Source organism: Cynara cardunculus, assembly GCF_001531365.2.
Source record: "Cynara cardunculus var. scolymus isolate 2C chromosome LG 3, CcrdV1, whole genome shotgun sequence".
NCBI classification, from domain to species: Eukaryota; Viridiplantae; Streptophyta; class Magnoliopsida; order Asterales; family Asteraceae; genus Cynara; species Cynara cardunculus.
Window position 1 is genome coordinate 39094860 of NC_037530.1, and position 15617 is coordinate 39110476.

Sequence of the window (15617 nt, forward strand, 5' to 3'; positions counted from 1 at the left end):
ATAGATCTAAATACTTTTTGGTTCAAAAAATGTTTAGGGACTTAATCGTTCAAAATATGAATGTTTATTGGGTTTTTTTCCAGACTTTTTCACTATTTTACCATATTAACTAGTTGTACAAGTCAAAAAAATGTATCCAACATGTTTTAGAAAAGTCCAATGAGTTATTTAACATGTTTTGGATTGTCCAATGACTTATTTGTTCCAAAAAATTGTCCAATGAGTTATTTAACATATTTTAAATTATTCAAGTACTTATTTGTTTCAAAAATTGTCTAAGGAGTTATTTAACATGTTTTGGAATGTCTAAGGACTTATTTGTTCCAAAAAATTATTCCAAAACTTAATCATTCCAAACACTAAAGTCTATTTGAGTTTTTTTAGACTTTATAAAAAAAAAAAAAACTGCTTCTTAACATTCCTATCTTTTTTTGGAGATATTTCCTAATTATATTAACATGATCGCCGCAGATTATATGTGTCCTTTTCTTTACACAAGCTGCTGCGCGCTGTAATCATTTTAAATTTTGAATAATATCCCTTTCACTTTTACTTTTTGTCATATAAAGCCCCTGACATCCAATTTTAAATTTCTTGAGTTATTTGAATTTGGAGTATACAAAAAGTTATACATAACCTTTACTTTTAAGTTTGAATTCACAAATGGAACTGTTTTTTTCTTATTTTATGACGTTAATAAATTACTTACGATGTTAAATCATTCTATATATATATATATACACATATACATATACTTGGGATCATGTGAGACCAGACTGTTTTCGTGAGACCTGTGAGACCAACATTTTACACTTGAAACTTCACAGCAAAATGCTGTGAAGGTGACTTTTTAAAACCTTCACAGTGTTTTTGCTGTGAAGGTTATGTGTAAAAATGTGGTCTCACGGGTCTCACGAAAACAAGTTGGTCTCACGTGAACCCAACCCCATATATATATATATTTAAGATGTTATTTGGATTATTACTGATTGAAGTCCATACTGTAATTACTATTATTTTTGTTTTACTAAAATTGAAATCAGTCATGCTCTTATAATCGTAAATTGACTTACATGACTACTGGTTACAGTATAATAATAATATCATCGATTTTTGTATAAAAATTAAATTAAAAAAAAATGGTATGTATTATTCAAAAAGCAGGGTTTAAAGGATAAAATATGTGAGTATATATATAGGGTTGTTCATTGGAGAATAACATGTTTTTGTGAGACCCATGACCATTTTTTTACATTTGAAAGCTTACAACAAAATACTGTGATGGTAAAAAAAAAAACCCGAACCTTCACAGTAAAAACACTGTGAATGTTATATTTACAACGTTTTGCTGTGAAGTTTCAAGTGTAAAAAAGTGGTCTCATGGGTCTCACAAAAACGTACTTGTTTCACATGAACCCAACCCTATATAGTCTAATCAAATGAGAACTGTTTTGTTTGTGGCAACCGTGAGATTCAATCTCAACCACAAATCAAAGGTTAAATTATGAAATTAATAATTTTGGTAATTTTAACTTAAAATATTAAATAAGGGCATTTTATGGATTTTATAAATATCCTCTTTACTATCTCCGGCGAAATTTATTCCGATGAACCTTATGTGAACACAATATACACAATGTGATACCTACAAATGATATCACTGTAGATATACATACAAGATGCACAATGTGATATCCTTTGTAAGACAATAAAAATAACGAAAATGCACATTATGATACATTTAATAAAACAAAAAAAAAATACATTGTGATACACGTGAAATATTGTGAACGTTATCACTATGATACACTTTCATTCACAAACGTCTTTAAAATACGATATATATTAGGTAATTGATATACTAGGTAACTAATTTTAATTAAAATTTCCTTCTAAAAAATTTAATCAAATATTTTGATTAATTGTCAAAAATAGAATTACTGTATTACTCTTTTAGCTTATTTAAGAAAAATCCTTAAATATTTCAAACGAGTGGTTCACAATGGATCTCACGGTTACTAAAAACTAATCAGTTCTTCCTTGAGGGTGCGTTTGGTACGCTGGACAGGGTGAGACAGGACAGGACAGAACACATTTGTCCTACGTTTGGTGTGGCTAAATGTGGAACTAAGTGGAACTAACTTGGACACACATGGGACACGCGTGTTCCACCATTACCCCTGGAACTAAGTGGAACACAAAGCTTTTTCCCTCTTTACCCCTTCTTCCCCTACCCGGCTCATCACCTCGCGACCTCCATCTCGTCGCGACCTCCATCTCCATTGACGGCGACCTCCATCTCCTTCGACGGCGACCTTCATCTCCTTCGACGGCGACCTTCATCAACTCCATCGACGGCGACCTCCATCTCCATCGACGGCTACCTTCATCAACTCCATCGACGGCGACCTCCATCTCCATCGACGGCTACCTTCATCAACTCCATCGACGGCTACCTTCATCAACTCCATCGACGGCGACCTCCATCTCCATCGACGGCTACCTTCATCAACTCCATCGACGGCGACCTTCACTGGAGAGTCGATTTCTTCACTGGAGAGTCGATTTCTTCACTGGAGACCTCCATCTCCATCGATTTCTTCAYAGCATCGACCTCCATCTCCAATCGACGGACGASGACCTGGTTTTCGCCACTGTTCATCGCCACTGTTCATCGACGACCTAATCCAATTCAATCTCAAAACTGCATCGCCCCCTAAAAGGTACACACAAACCTACAAATTGTAGCTGTTACCAGAATGCATTTCGTAGTGAAAAAACACTAAACAGCTCATTGGGGGGTAAATTGGTCATTTTAACTAGTTCTGTCCTGTCCTGTCTTACCAAACGCTGAACAACTGTCCTGTCCTGTCCTGTCCCGTCCCGTCCTGTCCTGTCCAGTCCTGTCTGCGCACCAAACGCACCCTGAATGAGCATATATATATATATATATATATATATATATATATATATATATATATATATAGGGTTGGGTTCACGTGAGACCAATTTATGTTCATTGATCAACTTTATAAACTAATGATCTAATGGTTTAAAGTTGCACGGTGGCAATTTTGTAATTATTAAGAACTCTCGTGGCAAATTTTGTGATTAAGAATGTTGAGATTATAGATCTAATCCAAGGGTTAAGAATTGGTCTTATGGGTCTCACGAAAAAGCATTGGTCTCATATGATCCCAAGTCTATATATATATATATATATATATATATATATATATATGTATATGTATGTATGTATGCATGCATGATTTTTTCTGCCCTAAAAAAGACCCCCTGATTTATAAAAATATTAATTCTTATGTTGTTTAATTTTGGCAAATCAAGTTCATGTGGTTTAGATCCACTAAAATGAAAAAATCATAATAAGAATACATAAATATATGAAATAAGTAACCATAATTTGTTATCTATATAATATCAGTGTTTTGTTTCAAACTAATTTGTAAACAGATCAGTTAAAAAACTTGTCAAAATATGAAACAAGTTGAAGTCGTCCAAATTATATTCAAATACTCATAACCTTCAAAATCGCTTTATAAAAAGATATTATATTATTAATTTGATAATACAGTTTTTATAATTATATTTAATACATTTATTATTCGCAAAACTCAAAGAAATAAACCATAATTATTGACAAATCAATCCAACCCGACCCATTTGACCCGTATTTAAGATGCTCATTTTGATATGTTATCAATGCTCTAAATGGCTTGAGACATGGTGAGGTGGTGCCGATAAGGTCAAACCTCAAATTTAAGAGTCAATGAAAGACACCACGAAGTTTTTCAAGACGTGACTTATGACAACAAATATATGTGTGTGTGTGTGTGTGTATATATATATATATACAAGTGTTTTTTTTACTATTAATCAATGAGTCAATGATATTGAACGATATAAATTAAGTTATATACTAAAAATGTAAGAAAACTTAAATATCACGTTAGAAAACCATGCTTTTAAATATGACGTGCTATAATCTTAAAGTGACATGGGACACGAGCTTAAGCCATGGAACACCAAGGTTGTCATGGATAAGGTGTGTAAAACCTGGACCGAAAATGAGGTGTTAATGCAAAATCCGAATGCCCCAAAATCCAAAAACCCGACCCCAACTTTCGGAGAAATATTTGGGTGCGGGTTGGGTTTGATCTTTGATCATCAGACCCGTTCGAGAACCCATATATATATATATATATATATATACATATAATATTTAGATATTATATAATTATTATTCGAAAATCCTAGTCGGCTATGCTTTATAGTATTTTCTAAATACTAAACCTATTATCAATTTCATCAATCCTCAAAATCGATTGAATATATTTTTTTTTGCATATAACAAAACTCGAACCCGACCGACCCCAATTTGAAGCAATCCGAAATCCAAAACCTAAAATTTGGAGCTTGATTTGAATATTCGAAATCTAATCGGGTTTATAGTTTGTCTGTCTGAATATGCCCAACTCAATCGATGCATAGCCTTAATCACGATGAGCCTTTTAAAACACCATTTGTCATACAACAACATTTGTTATAAATTATCAAATGGTATTTGGTCTAGCGGTATGTAAATTCTTGATCTCCTAGAAGGTTTAAGGTTCAACCATCACCAAATATGAGAAGAGTGAGTGAGTTTATTATTATATATATTTCAAAAAAAGTTATTTGTTAAAAATTTGAATGCATTTCAAGAGAATATAAATGAAATTAAGAAAGGGCCTTTCCTGTCAAACATTAAATCTTGAGGGGGCTAAATGAAACTATTGTTGTCTCTAAAACCTCTATAAAGTTGTCGCTTTCGAATACGAAATGAGAGGAGCATTTAATTAACAAAACCTTCCGCCATTTTCGAGACAAAAGCTTTTACCGGAAACAGAGATGTCAGTTTTGAGGAAGCGTACAAAACCAGGGAATTCTTGTAAACCTAAAAATCGCCATAGCCAATTTGCTCCATTAAACACGAACTATCAAACATCTGCAGAAGATCATACAGACAGAGCCATATCTCACACCTACAAGTAAGTGACAGTGCGTGTTTCTTCAGATTTGTTTGATTTTCGTTAGTTTGCAGTTATAATCTCCATTTGTTTAATCCATTTGAGGAATTTGATTTCGATTGATGTTTCGAATTTTCACAAATCATCAGTCATTCGTCTTGCATTATAGATCGTATAGAAATTTGATTCTAGTGTTTTTTTGGTGAGAGAAGCTCCACTGTTGATGGTATGTAGTGTATTTTGTCTGTATTGATCAACTTTGTGCCAAATTAAATGAGACTTATGATTTGTGATCTGTAAAGGAAATCTAATTCAGTTCGGGCGTTGTGTGATTTACTGATTTATTTAGTGTAATTGTGTAATTTTGGTGCATGGTGGATATTGCAGAATCTATCATTCGTGATTGTCATTTCTCCATTGAAGCCGAAGCTATAACGACTGAAGTTATTGAACTCTGTCGTCATGTCATATAATTAATCTGATGGTATTACTCTATTATTTCTGGATAATTTTTGTGTGTAATTGCGATTTCTTAACGTTTACTCCAATTCTGTATAGTGCCTGAAGAGCGGAGTTTCAATCTTAGAGTTCGTATAAGATCAGATGCCTTTGGAACGAAGAGCTCAACTGTACGTATAATACACCAGTTTGTTTGTGTTGTTCTTGAGGTGCTTTAAATAGTCCATTGACAATTCTTGTGAGGCTGAGAGCTCCCATTGTATGGTATTTTTGGATTTCTTTGCTTACAATTTTGCAAATTTGGAATTGTGTAGTGTTAGAAATTGAGGGTGATAAATCAACTAGATCGCCGATCGTGTATAGTTTGCTTTCCAAATATACTAATTCGAACCTATATGCCTTGGGTATCACGAACTGAGTATTCAGATAATACAATGATTACTCTGATTTTAAAGGCTGTAGAATCGAAGTTTTTATATATTTATAAGAGAGATCGACAGTTACGAGGTGATTGGTCGGGTTAATCATAACTGCACAAAACTGTTTGTGTATAAGGTTTGGAAACGTATTAGAGGCCGCTAAGAAGCTCTAAGTTAGAAGACATGTTGGTCTAAAGTGATAGAAGCAACATTTGTGAGGGTGCACTACACACCTCCTAACCCACGTTATTATGCCTTTTTCACCCTGTTGATCCCATATAAATCACAATTACACCAAAATAGCTTGATGACACTAAAATCACCAAGAAGTAGTAGGTTAGGTAACGCAAGCTTCCTGCAACAATATGATTCTTTATTTTAGTACGATCGGAGATTTATTTTAGGAATTCACTGCTGGTCAAAAGGGTGGGGACATCAGGTATTGCTCCAATTATTCTTACAGAACAGCTGAGCATTATTCTGCTTTTGTGGAATCAAAGCTTTTTGGTCGGTACAGAGTAATGAGCTTTGTTTTTTTTAGCTTGTCAATGTTTCATATAGAACATTAAAGGCTTCTTTTATGCAGTTATTCGTTGAAGATATCGAATCTAGGGTAATGTGTTTGGTGGGTAGGATCCATTTTAAAAGGCACATCAAAAAGAGTTTCTCTCTCTATTGCTGGGATCAATGAGTAGAGAAAGGAGCGTGGGGAAGGAGGAGAAGAGGTCAGATGTTGTCGAGACGGTCGTTGTTGCTGTTAAAGCATCTAAGGAAATTCCAAAGAGCCCTTTGGTTTGGGCTTTGAGTCATGTGGTTCAACCAGGGCACTGCGTTACATTGGTTATTGTTATCCCTTCACAAAGTTCTGGTAATTTACTTCTTTGTGTTTTTCTGAGTTTATGCTACCCTTGTCTTTCTTAAAGTTCACATGCATTCTCTTTGTTTACTGAAAGGCTGCATTTTGTCTTTATGACAAGAGGGAAGTTTCGTTAGGAACCCAAAATTGATTAGGAACCCGGGAACTGGGGCAGCATGCCATATGTCACTCTTCAAAATGAATATCCATCATGGATCACATGTTCATGATGAATCTAGAGGTGTTATTCATCATGAATCACACATTCATGATGAATATGGGGGTTTTATTCATCACAAACCATGCATTCATGATGAATAACACGTCCATATTTCTGATGAATATGCCTCGTGTCGAGCCGTCGGTGGTCCCTGATTCCTAATCAATTTTAGGTTCTTAACGGAACCTGCCCCTTTATGACCATATTGTCAAAATTTATCCTGCAAGAGATATTTGATATTTAGGCCTAAGCCTCTTCTTCAAGTTTTAGCTGCACATTGGTTTTTCATCAAACAGATTGAAATACATCTGAATCCTACAGGTGCAAATTTTATGTTCTAGTCATCCATGATTCAAGAATTATGGTTTATTGGTTTATATCTTATGGTTATGTTATTTGGAAAAGAATAGTTCGGTGAGATACGTTAAATTGATCTATATTAAACCATGTTAATAAGAATGTTGTGTTCTCTAATTTAGGTAGAAAATTATGGGGTCTTCCAAGATTTACTGGAGATTGCGCTAGTCGCCATTGGAGGTCCTATTTAGGGAAAAATGAAATCACGGATTCCTGCTCCCAGATGATCCTTCAGCTGCATAACTTGTATGATCCTAATAAGGTCTGTCCACAAAAAGCCTGGAGATTACCTACTTCTTGGTGTTTCATCATCTTCATGATTATTGAGAAGTAATTTGCGCTAATTTCGTAATAGATAAACGTGAAGATAAAAACGGTTTCTGGATCGCCATGCGGAGCAGTGGCTGCAGAGGCAAAGCAAATTCAAGCTACTTGGGTTGTTTTGGACAAGTACTGCTCTAAACTGTAACTAGATTATTTTTGAATTATTTTTTACTAGATTATATGTATATATATATATGTTTGTGTATATACCGCATCTACTTATACTCTTTGACTTTGGTGAGGTTTGAACCTTTTTCCTACAGGGAGGTTGCGATCTACAAGTAACCCGAGTACCGTTGGGCCTAAGGACCCTTTGGTCTGTGACTAGATTAGTTCAAACTAAAATTGGGTTGACAGGACGCCAACAATTTCTACGTGTCCCAATAGAGCGCTTTTAGGACTAAAGTTTATAGGACCAAACAATAAAACCCCCGATCTAAGGTGTTATAATAAGTTTATAGAACATTTTTTATGACCCCATCTTTTCATAGGATGGTTGTTTTTACAATACAATTTTATTAATAGTGTCCTATAAAGTAGCTAATACGATATTTTTTTATAAAAATGTCACTTTACGAAGCCCAAAAACGTCCTATGAACTTATTACAATACTTTTAGATAGGACGTTTTATTGTTTGAACTTGTAAATTAAGTCTTATAAAACAATCTATTAGGATGCTAAGACATTTGTGACGTCATGTAAACCTATTGTTAGTAGTGAATTGAGTGCATTGTATCCCCAATCTATCTTTTCTTTTCCCCTTTACTTACTAGCGTCTTTTCTAGAAAGTTGAAACACGAACAAAAACGATGTATGGAAGAGTTGCAATGCAACATCGTGACAATTAAGAAGTCGCAGCCAAAAGTCATTCGCCTGAATTTAGTTGGATCGCCGAAGGGACCTGAAGCCGATGGTCAGTTGCCTTCATCGGCAAATAAAAAATCATCTAGAAAACTACAGAAAGACAAGATTTTATCCATGTTTTCCGTTCAAGGACTAGTAACTCCAACTAGTAGTCCCGAGGTATCAACTGCAACCGAAGCCGGGACTTCATCAGTTTCAAGTTCCGATCCAGGGACTTCACCATTTTTTATCCCTGTAACCAATGGTTCCCTGAAGGAGGAAGCCTTAGCCCGAAAGGAGAATCGGGATCTCATTAAATCGCGTTCAGACTTTGAAAGCGAGCATCTATCAGCATCTTTTTCTAGCTTAAGGTTTCAGCCGTGGAGGGTCGATATTCTCACTTCAAGCCGTCAACCGTCTCAACACTGGGAGGAAGGTTTTCAAGGATATAGTTCACAAGTTCAAACTTCCAAAAGCGAAGGTTTTTTCAGGCAATTCTCTGAACTTGACCGAGATACTGATGTAGAATTTAGAGGTAACGTCAGAGATGCGATATCGTTGTCAAGAAATGCACCTTCTGGTCCGCCTCCTTTATGCTCGATATGTCAGCATAAGGCACCTATATTCGGAAAGCCTCCAAGATGGTTCACATATGCGGAACTGGAGCTTGCTACCAGAGGATTTTCTCAAGATAACTTCTTGGCCGAAGGCGGATTCGGGTCTGTACATAGAGGTTTACTTCCAGATGGGCAAGCAGTTGCTGTGAAGCAACACAAACTGGCAAGTTCTCAAGGCGATCAAGAATTCTGCTCGGAAGTCGAAGTGCTGAGCTGTGCTCAGCACCGAAACGTTGTTATGCTGATTGGATTCTGTATGGAGGACCGAAGGAGGTTACTAGTCTATGAATATGTATGCAATGGCTCGCTGGATTCTCATCTTTATGGTAATTCTTAAACTACCCTTTTTCTTACACTCCAGTACCTGCAACCTGCTAAATCTGAACTACATTGCGGATCTTTGCTTTTTTCTGATGTTTCTGGAATTTGGGATCTTTTGCAAAGAAAATCACTGGACTGCAACCCTAAAGATTAATGAATTGATGCCCTTATTGTTGGCATTGATAAACCCTCTTTATAAGGATTTCTGACAAATGCAGGACGTGATCGAGATCCATTAGAGTGGGCAGCACGCCAAAAAATTGCTCTAGGAGCTGCTCGAGGGTTGAGATATCTTCATGAAGAATGCAGAGTAGGCTGCATTGTACATCGTGACATGCGGCCAAACAACATCCTCATCACCCATGATTTTGAACCTCTGGTATATGCCTCCCCATATTTAAAGCTGTTAAAAGATGCCCATGTATTTCTGCCTCTTTTTCAGGCTGGACTGGGCCCGAGCTTATCCGTATTCCAATGGCTATCTTGACCGGCTTTTCTGGGCTTTGAACAGGGCCTGGCTTGGGAACCAAAATCGGGCTTTCGGGCCAAGCTTAGGCATTGGCCTGAGACCAAAAATTCAGCCTGATTGGCTTTTAAGACCTGGCCTGGGACCAGGATTCAGTCCCACTAGGCCCGCGCCTCTGGTCTTTTTTGTGCATTTTTATTTTAAAATAATCCTCTTTAGATTCAAGATTCTGCAACAAGCAGAAGAGTTAGTTGGAAAGTGACCACTATTAGCCTTACAGTCTCTATCCTTGTTTGAGATTGAGAGTCTTTGGTTAGTGTTTGGTACGCAGACTGAATGTGACAATACAGGACGGGATGGTACGGGACAGGACAGGACGGGATGGTACGGGACAGGACAGGACGGGATGGTACGGGACAGGACAGGACGGGACATGACTAATTGTCTGTCCTATGTTTGGTACGACTAGGACAAGACAAAACAAAACTATTAAAATGACCATATTACCCCTAAATGTTGTTCAATGTTATTTTATATCATATAATGATTGTAAAATCACAACAAATCAACCAAAATATTGTCATTTTAACTTTAGTCCCATGTTGTTCCACCTTTTTTGRTGGAACAAGAAATATCAAGATTTGTCCCATTAAAATTAAAAATAGCCTCACATTGTCCCATGTTTTTTTGTCCATGGCATGCCAAACATGGGACTATTTTTTTTGTCCCGTCCTGTCCCATGTAGTCTGCATGTTGTTTAAAATGGCCAAGATCTGATGTGTGGTATTTACACTTGCCAATAAGGGTGTGTTTGGTATGCAAATTGGATTCGACACGAGAGGACGGGACAAACGAAAGTGAGGTAGGCGCAAGAAAGAATTGTAGAAGGTTTTAGGGTTTTATTTGACATGGATAGTTTAGTTTTTGACCGATCTTGTTCCATCTCCCTTGTTTTTGTTCCACCCTATCTTGGTGGGACTGAATTAATGAAATTTTGTCCACTTTAGTTTGTCTTGTCCCAGTTTAATCCCGTGCTAAACGTGGGACTAACAGGTTTTTGTACTGTCCTTTCCCTCGTACCAAACGCACCCTAAAGAACAAACCTAACAACCAACAAATTTTGGTTGCAAGGTTGGAGACTTTGGCCTAGCAAGGTGGCAGCCTGATGGAGGCACAGAAGAAGAAACCAAAGTAATTGGAACATTTGGGTAAGTCCTTAAGGAGCTGCTCTTGTTTCTGTTTTGCACCATTTCCATGGATATTGTGAATAAGATATGTTGTTTATGATGTAGATATTTAGCTCCAGAGTATGCACAGAGTGGCCAGATCACCGAAAAAGCTGATGTATACTCGTTTGGGGTCGTATTGGTGGAGCTCGTCACGGGACGAAAAGCAGTGGATCTTAAGCGTCCTAAGGGTCAACAATGCCTTGCAGAATGGGTGAGTTTTAGGAAGACGATTTATATTTCAGAGTAAGGGGTTGTTTACTATCTGCTAACCGTCTCTTGACGGATAAGAAGTGTTTACTGGGTAACAAAGGATACCAACACACTTTGACTCACAAATATGCTAACCAAGATGCTTACCCAGTAAGTCAGTTGCTTTCTGACTTGGTCAGTGATTCAGTCAGCGAATGTCTTTCACAGACACTTGGGCTGCATTTGGTATCTAGACGTGATAGGACAGGACAGAACAATTGCTTAGCATTTGGTATGCTAAGATAGAAGTAGACATGACAGTACAGATAAAATGACCAATTTAACCCTAATGAGTTGTTCATATATTTTGATTAATTTATTTAATTATAATAAATAAATATTTTTATAGCAAAATATATCATTAGAATGTTTAGTCAAGACGATTAAAATAACACCAAATAAAAAGTTTATGTAGTTGTCAATTTTTTATTTATATTTAATAAATTACATAAATTAATCAAAATATAGAAATTGTATAAAAGAATATTTTGAGGACAGCAAAGTGAAAGTTTAAAGAAATTAAATAAAATAAATAAATAAAATTTAGAGATCGAATAAAATGTAAAAAGGGATGCATATTTGATGGTTTAGATGAGAATTAAATTTTATTTTTAGGTTATGTTGGTAAAATATAGGTCTGATCCACTTGTTCCATGGGGTGGGGGTGGAACACGGCTGTTCCACTTTGTTCCACATAATAGTCTTGCTATACGTGGAACAATGATTCTAGTGATCCTTGTCTTGTCCTGTGTACCAAAAGCACCCATCATAAACAACCATTTTCAGTAGGCACTTACGCAAACTGAACTGCTTACTCAGTTAGCACTTATCTAATTTGTGTTGGTAAATGACCCCTAAGAACAAAAAACAACAATCGTCCAAGTAAAGTGGTTGTTCTTGATTTTGTATTTTGTGCAACAATTGGTAGGCACGACCGTTGTTGGAAGAAGATTCGATTAGTGAGTTAATAGACCCTCGGCTAAGGAATTGTTATTCAAAAGACGAGGTTTATTGCATGATGCAAGCGGCTTCTCTATGCATTAAAAGGGATCCCCATTTACGACCTCGCATGTCACAGGTAATTCCGGGTTTGCAAGCATTTATAGTTTTCTTTTCTAAATTCGAACGTAATTACAAATTGGCTACAAATGATCTAAACATATGCCAAGGATAGATTTTTGTGGTCCAGAAGTTGGGTGTCCAACTTCGTTTTGCAAGATTTGATGCACCATTGTCAGAGTCCCATATTGACTAAACTTTGACCATTTCTTCTTGATAGTTCGACATATTCTCACATGAAAGGTCTACCATTCTAGGTACTCACACTTTGGGGCAATCTATATTCATTTAGCCCCCTCTAGATACTCCGAGACAATATGTGCCGAGCATATGTCGCAGGGTGTGTGTTAAGAGTCCCGTATTGCCTAGGCTCGGCTCATTTCTCCTCAATGTGTCCCTTCCCTTCTCAATATCTCTTTTGGAAAGTAATCTAAAAGGAGTTCCATAATTCTACCACTCTGGGTACTAGACTATCTGGGCAGTCCGTACTTGTCTAGCCCCCTCTCGATACTTCAGGACAATTTATGCCTATCTAGGGGGTGTTTGGGATTGCTTACTTGAAACACTTTATGCTTTTCTACAAAAGTCTTTATCAACTTATTATAAGTTAGAATGGTTTAACTTCTCCAAAAACTCATTACCGGTTTGGCACCGGCATAAACTGTTTATTCAAGCACTCAAAAGTGCTTATTACCGGTGTCACATCAGAATAAGTCAATAAGTTGTTTTTATAAACAATCCCAAACACCCCCTAGTTTCCGTTGGAAGGGGTGTGTTAGAGTCTTATATTAGCTAGACTTAGATTCATATTTCTTCAATATATGTCGGAACCGCTCTTATCTTCTTAATGTTGTGTTCTCAAATTTAAGAAGAAAGGAAAAGAAATGAAACTTTTTCATTTGTGTGCTTGAGAGCCAAAGGAAAATAAAGGAAAGAAAATTTCATATGGTTTTGAGCACGAGAGAAAGGAAAGGAAATATGGTAATTTTACAAATATACCTTTATTTGTTTGATAGCACAATAGAATTGATGGATACATTGTGTAATTTTATAAATCTTTTTAATTGTTGTTAAATATGGGAAAAAAGGTGTTGCGGATGCTAGAAGGGGACATAATGAAGGGATCAAGTGGAAGTGGTAGGATTGTGATGGATGAAGAAAGATACATGATTGGTGGTGGTAGACATGGAATGAAGGAAACATCGACCAGGCTTTCTTACTGGGAAACTGACACAATAATGAGGGGTTGAAGACATTACAGCTTGTTTTCTTCATCATCTTATAATTGATTTCTATTTCTATTTCTATTTCTGTGTATTTATAGTCAAATCAGATGTTTGTTTTGGTAGTTAACACACGTAATATTATCATAGATGTAGGTTACAGTAGCTTTCTTTTTTTCTTAACCACAAGTGTCCAAACTAGCTTATATGTATTTTGATTAATCTCAAAGGTCTTGAAGAACAGTCAGGAAAATCTTGAAATCCCTGACCTTACAGAACTCGAACCGGTAATTTCTGAGGATCCAAAAACCGTCGTGAGTTAAAGCCAATACCTCACAAGGTTACGTTACAATGGATATATGGAGAATATATAGAGTTTTCTTTTTTTAATTTATTATAAGGTATGTGTTTAGTCTAAGGTTTTTCTCTATAGATTCTTACAAATGTCATCTCCATGTTGGGTATTTAAAGTTTGAATAAATTAAGGTTTGTTAAAAAAATTACGTATTTCCTCTCCATAGTGGAGGTTTTCCATTGATTACACAGGGGTATGATTTTATAGTATGGATCGATTACACAGGTATGATTTCATAGTATGGATCGATTATACAGGTATGATTTCATAGTATGGATCGATTACACAGGTATGATTTNATGATTTCATAGTATGGATCGATTACACAAGTATGATTTCATAGTATGTGGATCGATTACACAGGTATGATTTCATAGTATGGATCGATTACACAGGTATGATATCACAGTGGACACAAACGCAAGGACCAAACCATAAAAATGAAATAATTCGTCATATCAACATGGTAACCAATTAATTCTTCAATCGGTTATTCAGATACTTAAATATTTAAAATTTTACATCTTACATACCAAAATAAAAATTTAAAAATACATTACTCAAAATATAAATCAAATTAAACCCAAAATCTTTTTAACCCACCACCACGGACAAAGCTATTTTCAGTCGCTATCCAAACTTCTCTCTCTTCTGTATTCCTTCCAACATGGCGTAGGACAAGTGGCTTTTCAAAATAAATATGTCTTTTAGAATTTTAATGCAATGTACCTGGTCATAATCGAAATAATCAAAATATTGAAAACTATAAAGTAATATTTAATAATATTACTATTTCAAAATTTTCAACATAAATTATATAAAATTTTATTAAATATTTCATATGCTAAAAAAAAGCTTTCAAATAAATTTTATATAAAATTAATATTTGAAACTTCATTGGCTGTAACTAGAGGTGTAAATGATGCGAGTCGAGCTCGAGTATCATTATACTCGACTCGAACTCGAAACCTAATCTCGAAGCTCGAACTCGACTCGAAAACTCGCGAGTAGTCAAAATCGAAGCTCAACTCGAACTCGATTCAAGCTCGAACTCGAACTCGAATCAAACTCGAACTCGAACTCAATTCAAGCTCGAACTCGAGCTCGAATCAAGCTCGAACTAGAACTCAAATCAAGCTCGAACTCGAACATAAACGAACATGCCTAAATTGTAACTTAGGTTCGACCTCTTGGGCCGACCTAGACTGGAGCCCCTCCAAAGTGCAATGGAGGTCGCCAACCTAGGCCATGGGTCATCTTGACCACCCATTGACCCCGTCCAGCGGTCCAGGTAAATACCTTCTCCCTTCCCCCACCTTCTCCTTTTAAACCCATCTCTCCACCTTTCAATTCTTCACTCATTACCGATGTGGGATAAAAAATTACACTTATTCATTCACTTTCAGAAGCTAAATAAATACAAATTATATATTAAAATTATATACAAATTATAATTTAAACTAAATAAATACAAATTATATATTAAAATTAATACATAATATTATAAAAGGGTAGGGAGACTAAAATGTGTATAATTTATAAATTATATTAAAAGAAATCATATTAAAATCACATTAATATTATATTATAAA

The 15617-nt window shown here is 35.8% G+C and overlaps 2 protein-coding genes and 1 pseudogene across 2 annotated transcripts in view; 1 reads left to right on the forward strand and 2 right to left on the reverse strand.

Moving 5' to 3' along the window:
• Positions 1–5584: 5584 nt before the first annotated feature.
• On the forward strand, positions 5585–13789 carry LOC112509956 (inactive protein kinase SELMODRAFT_444075-like). Its single transcript, XM_025115184.1, has 10 exons — positions 5585–5656; positions 6492–6773; positions 7461–7600; positions 7694–7788; positions 8449–9449; positions 9663–9823; positions 11042–11118; positions 11203–11350; positions 12317–12466; positions 13536–13789. The coding sequence occupies exons 2-10, from the start codon at positions 6593–6595 to the stop codon at positions 13695–13697; spliced, it is 2115 nt and encodes a 704-aa protein (XP_024970952.1). The 5' UTR covers positions 5585–5656; positions 6492–6592; the 3' UTR covers positions 13698–13789.
• Positions 13790–14499: 710 nt separating this feature from the next.
• The window catches only part of LOC112508788 (PRA1 family protein F3-like), a 4108-nt gene continuing 2990 nt past the window's right edge, over positions 14500–15617 (reverse strand). The window contains exon 2 of the transcript XR_003068804.1: positions 14500–14754. The gene's annotated coding sequence lies outside the window, so the exon portion shown is untranslated. The remainder of the gene's footprint in view (positions 14755–15617) is intronic.
• On the reverse strand, positions 15163–15314 carry LOC112510667 (annotated as a pseudogene).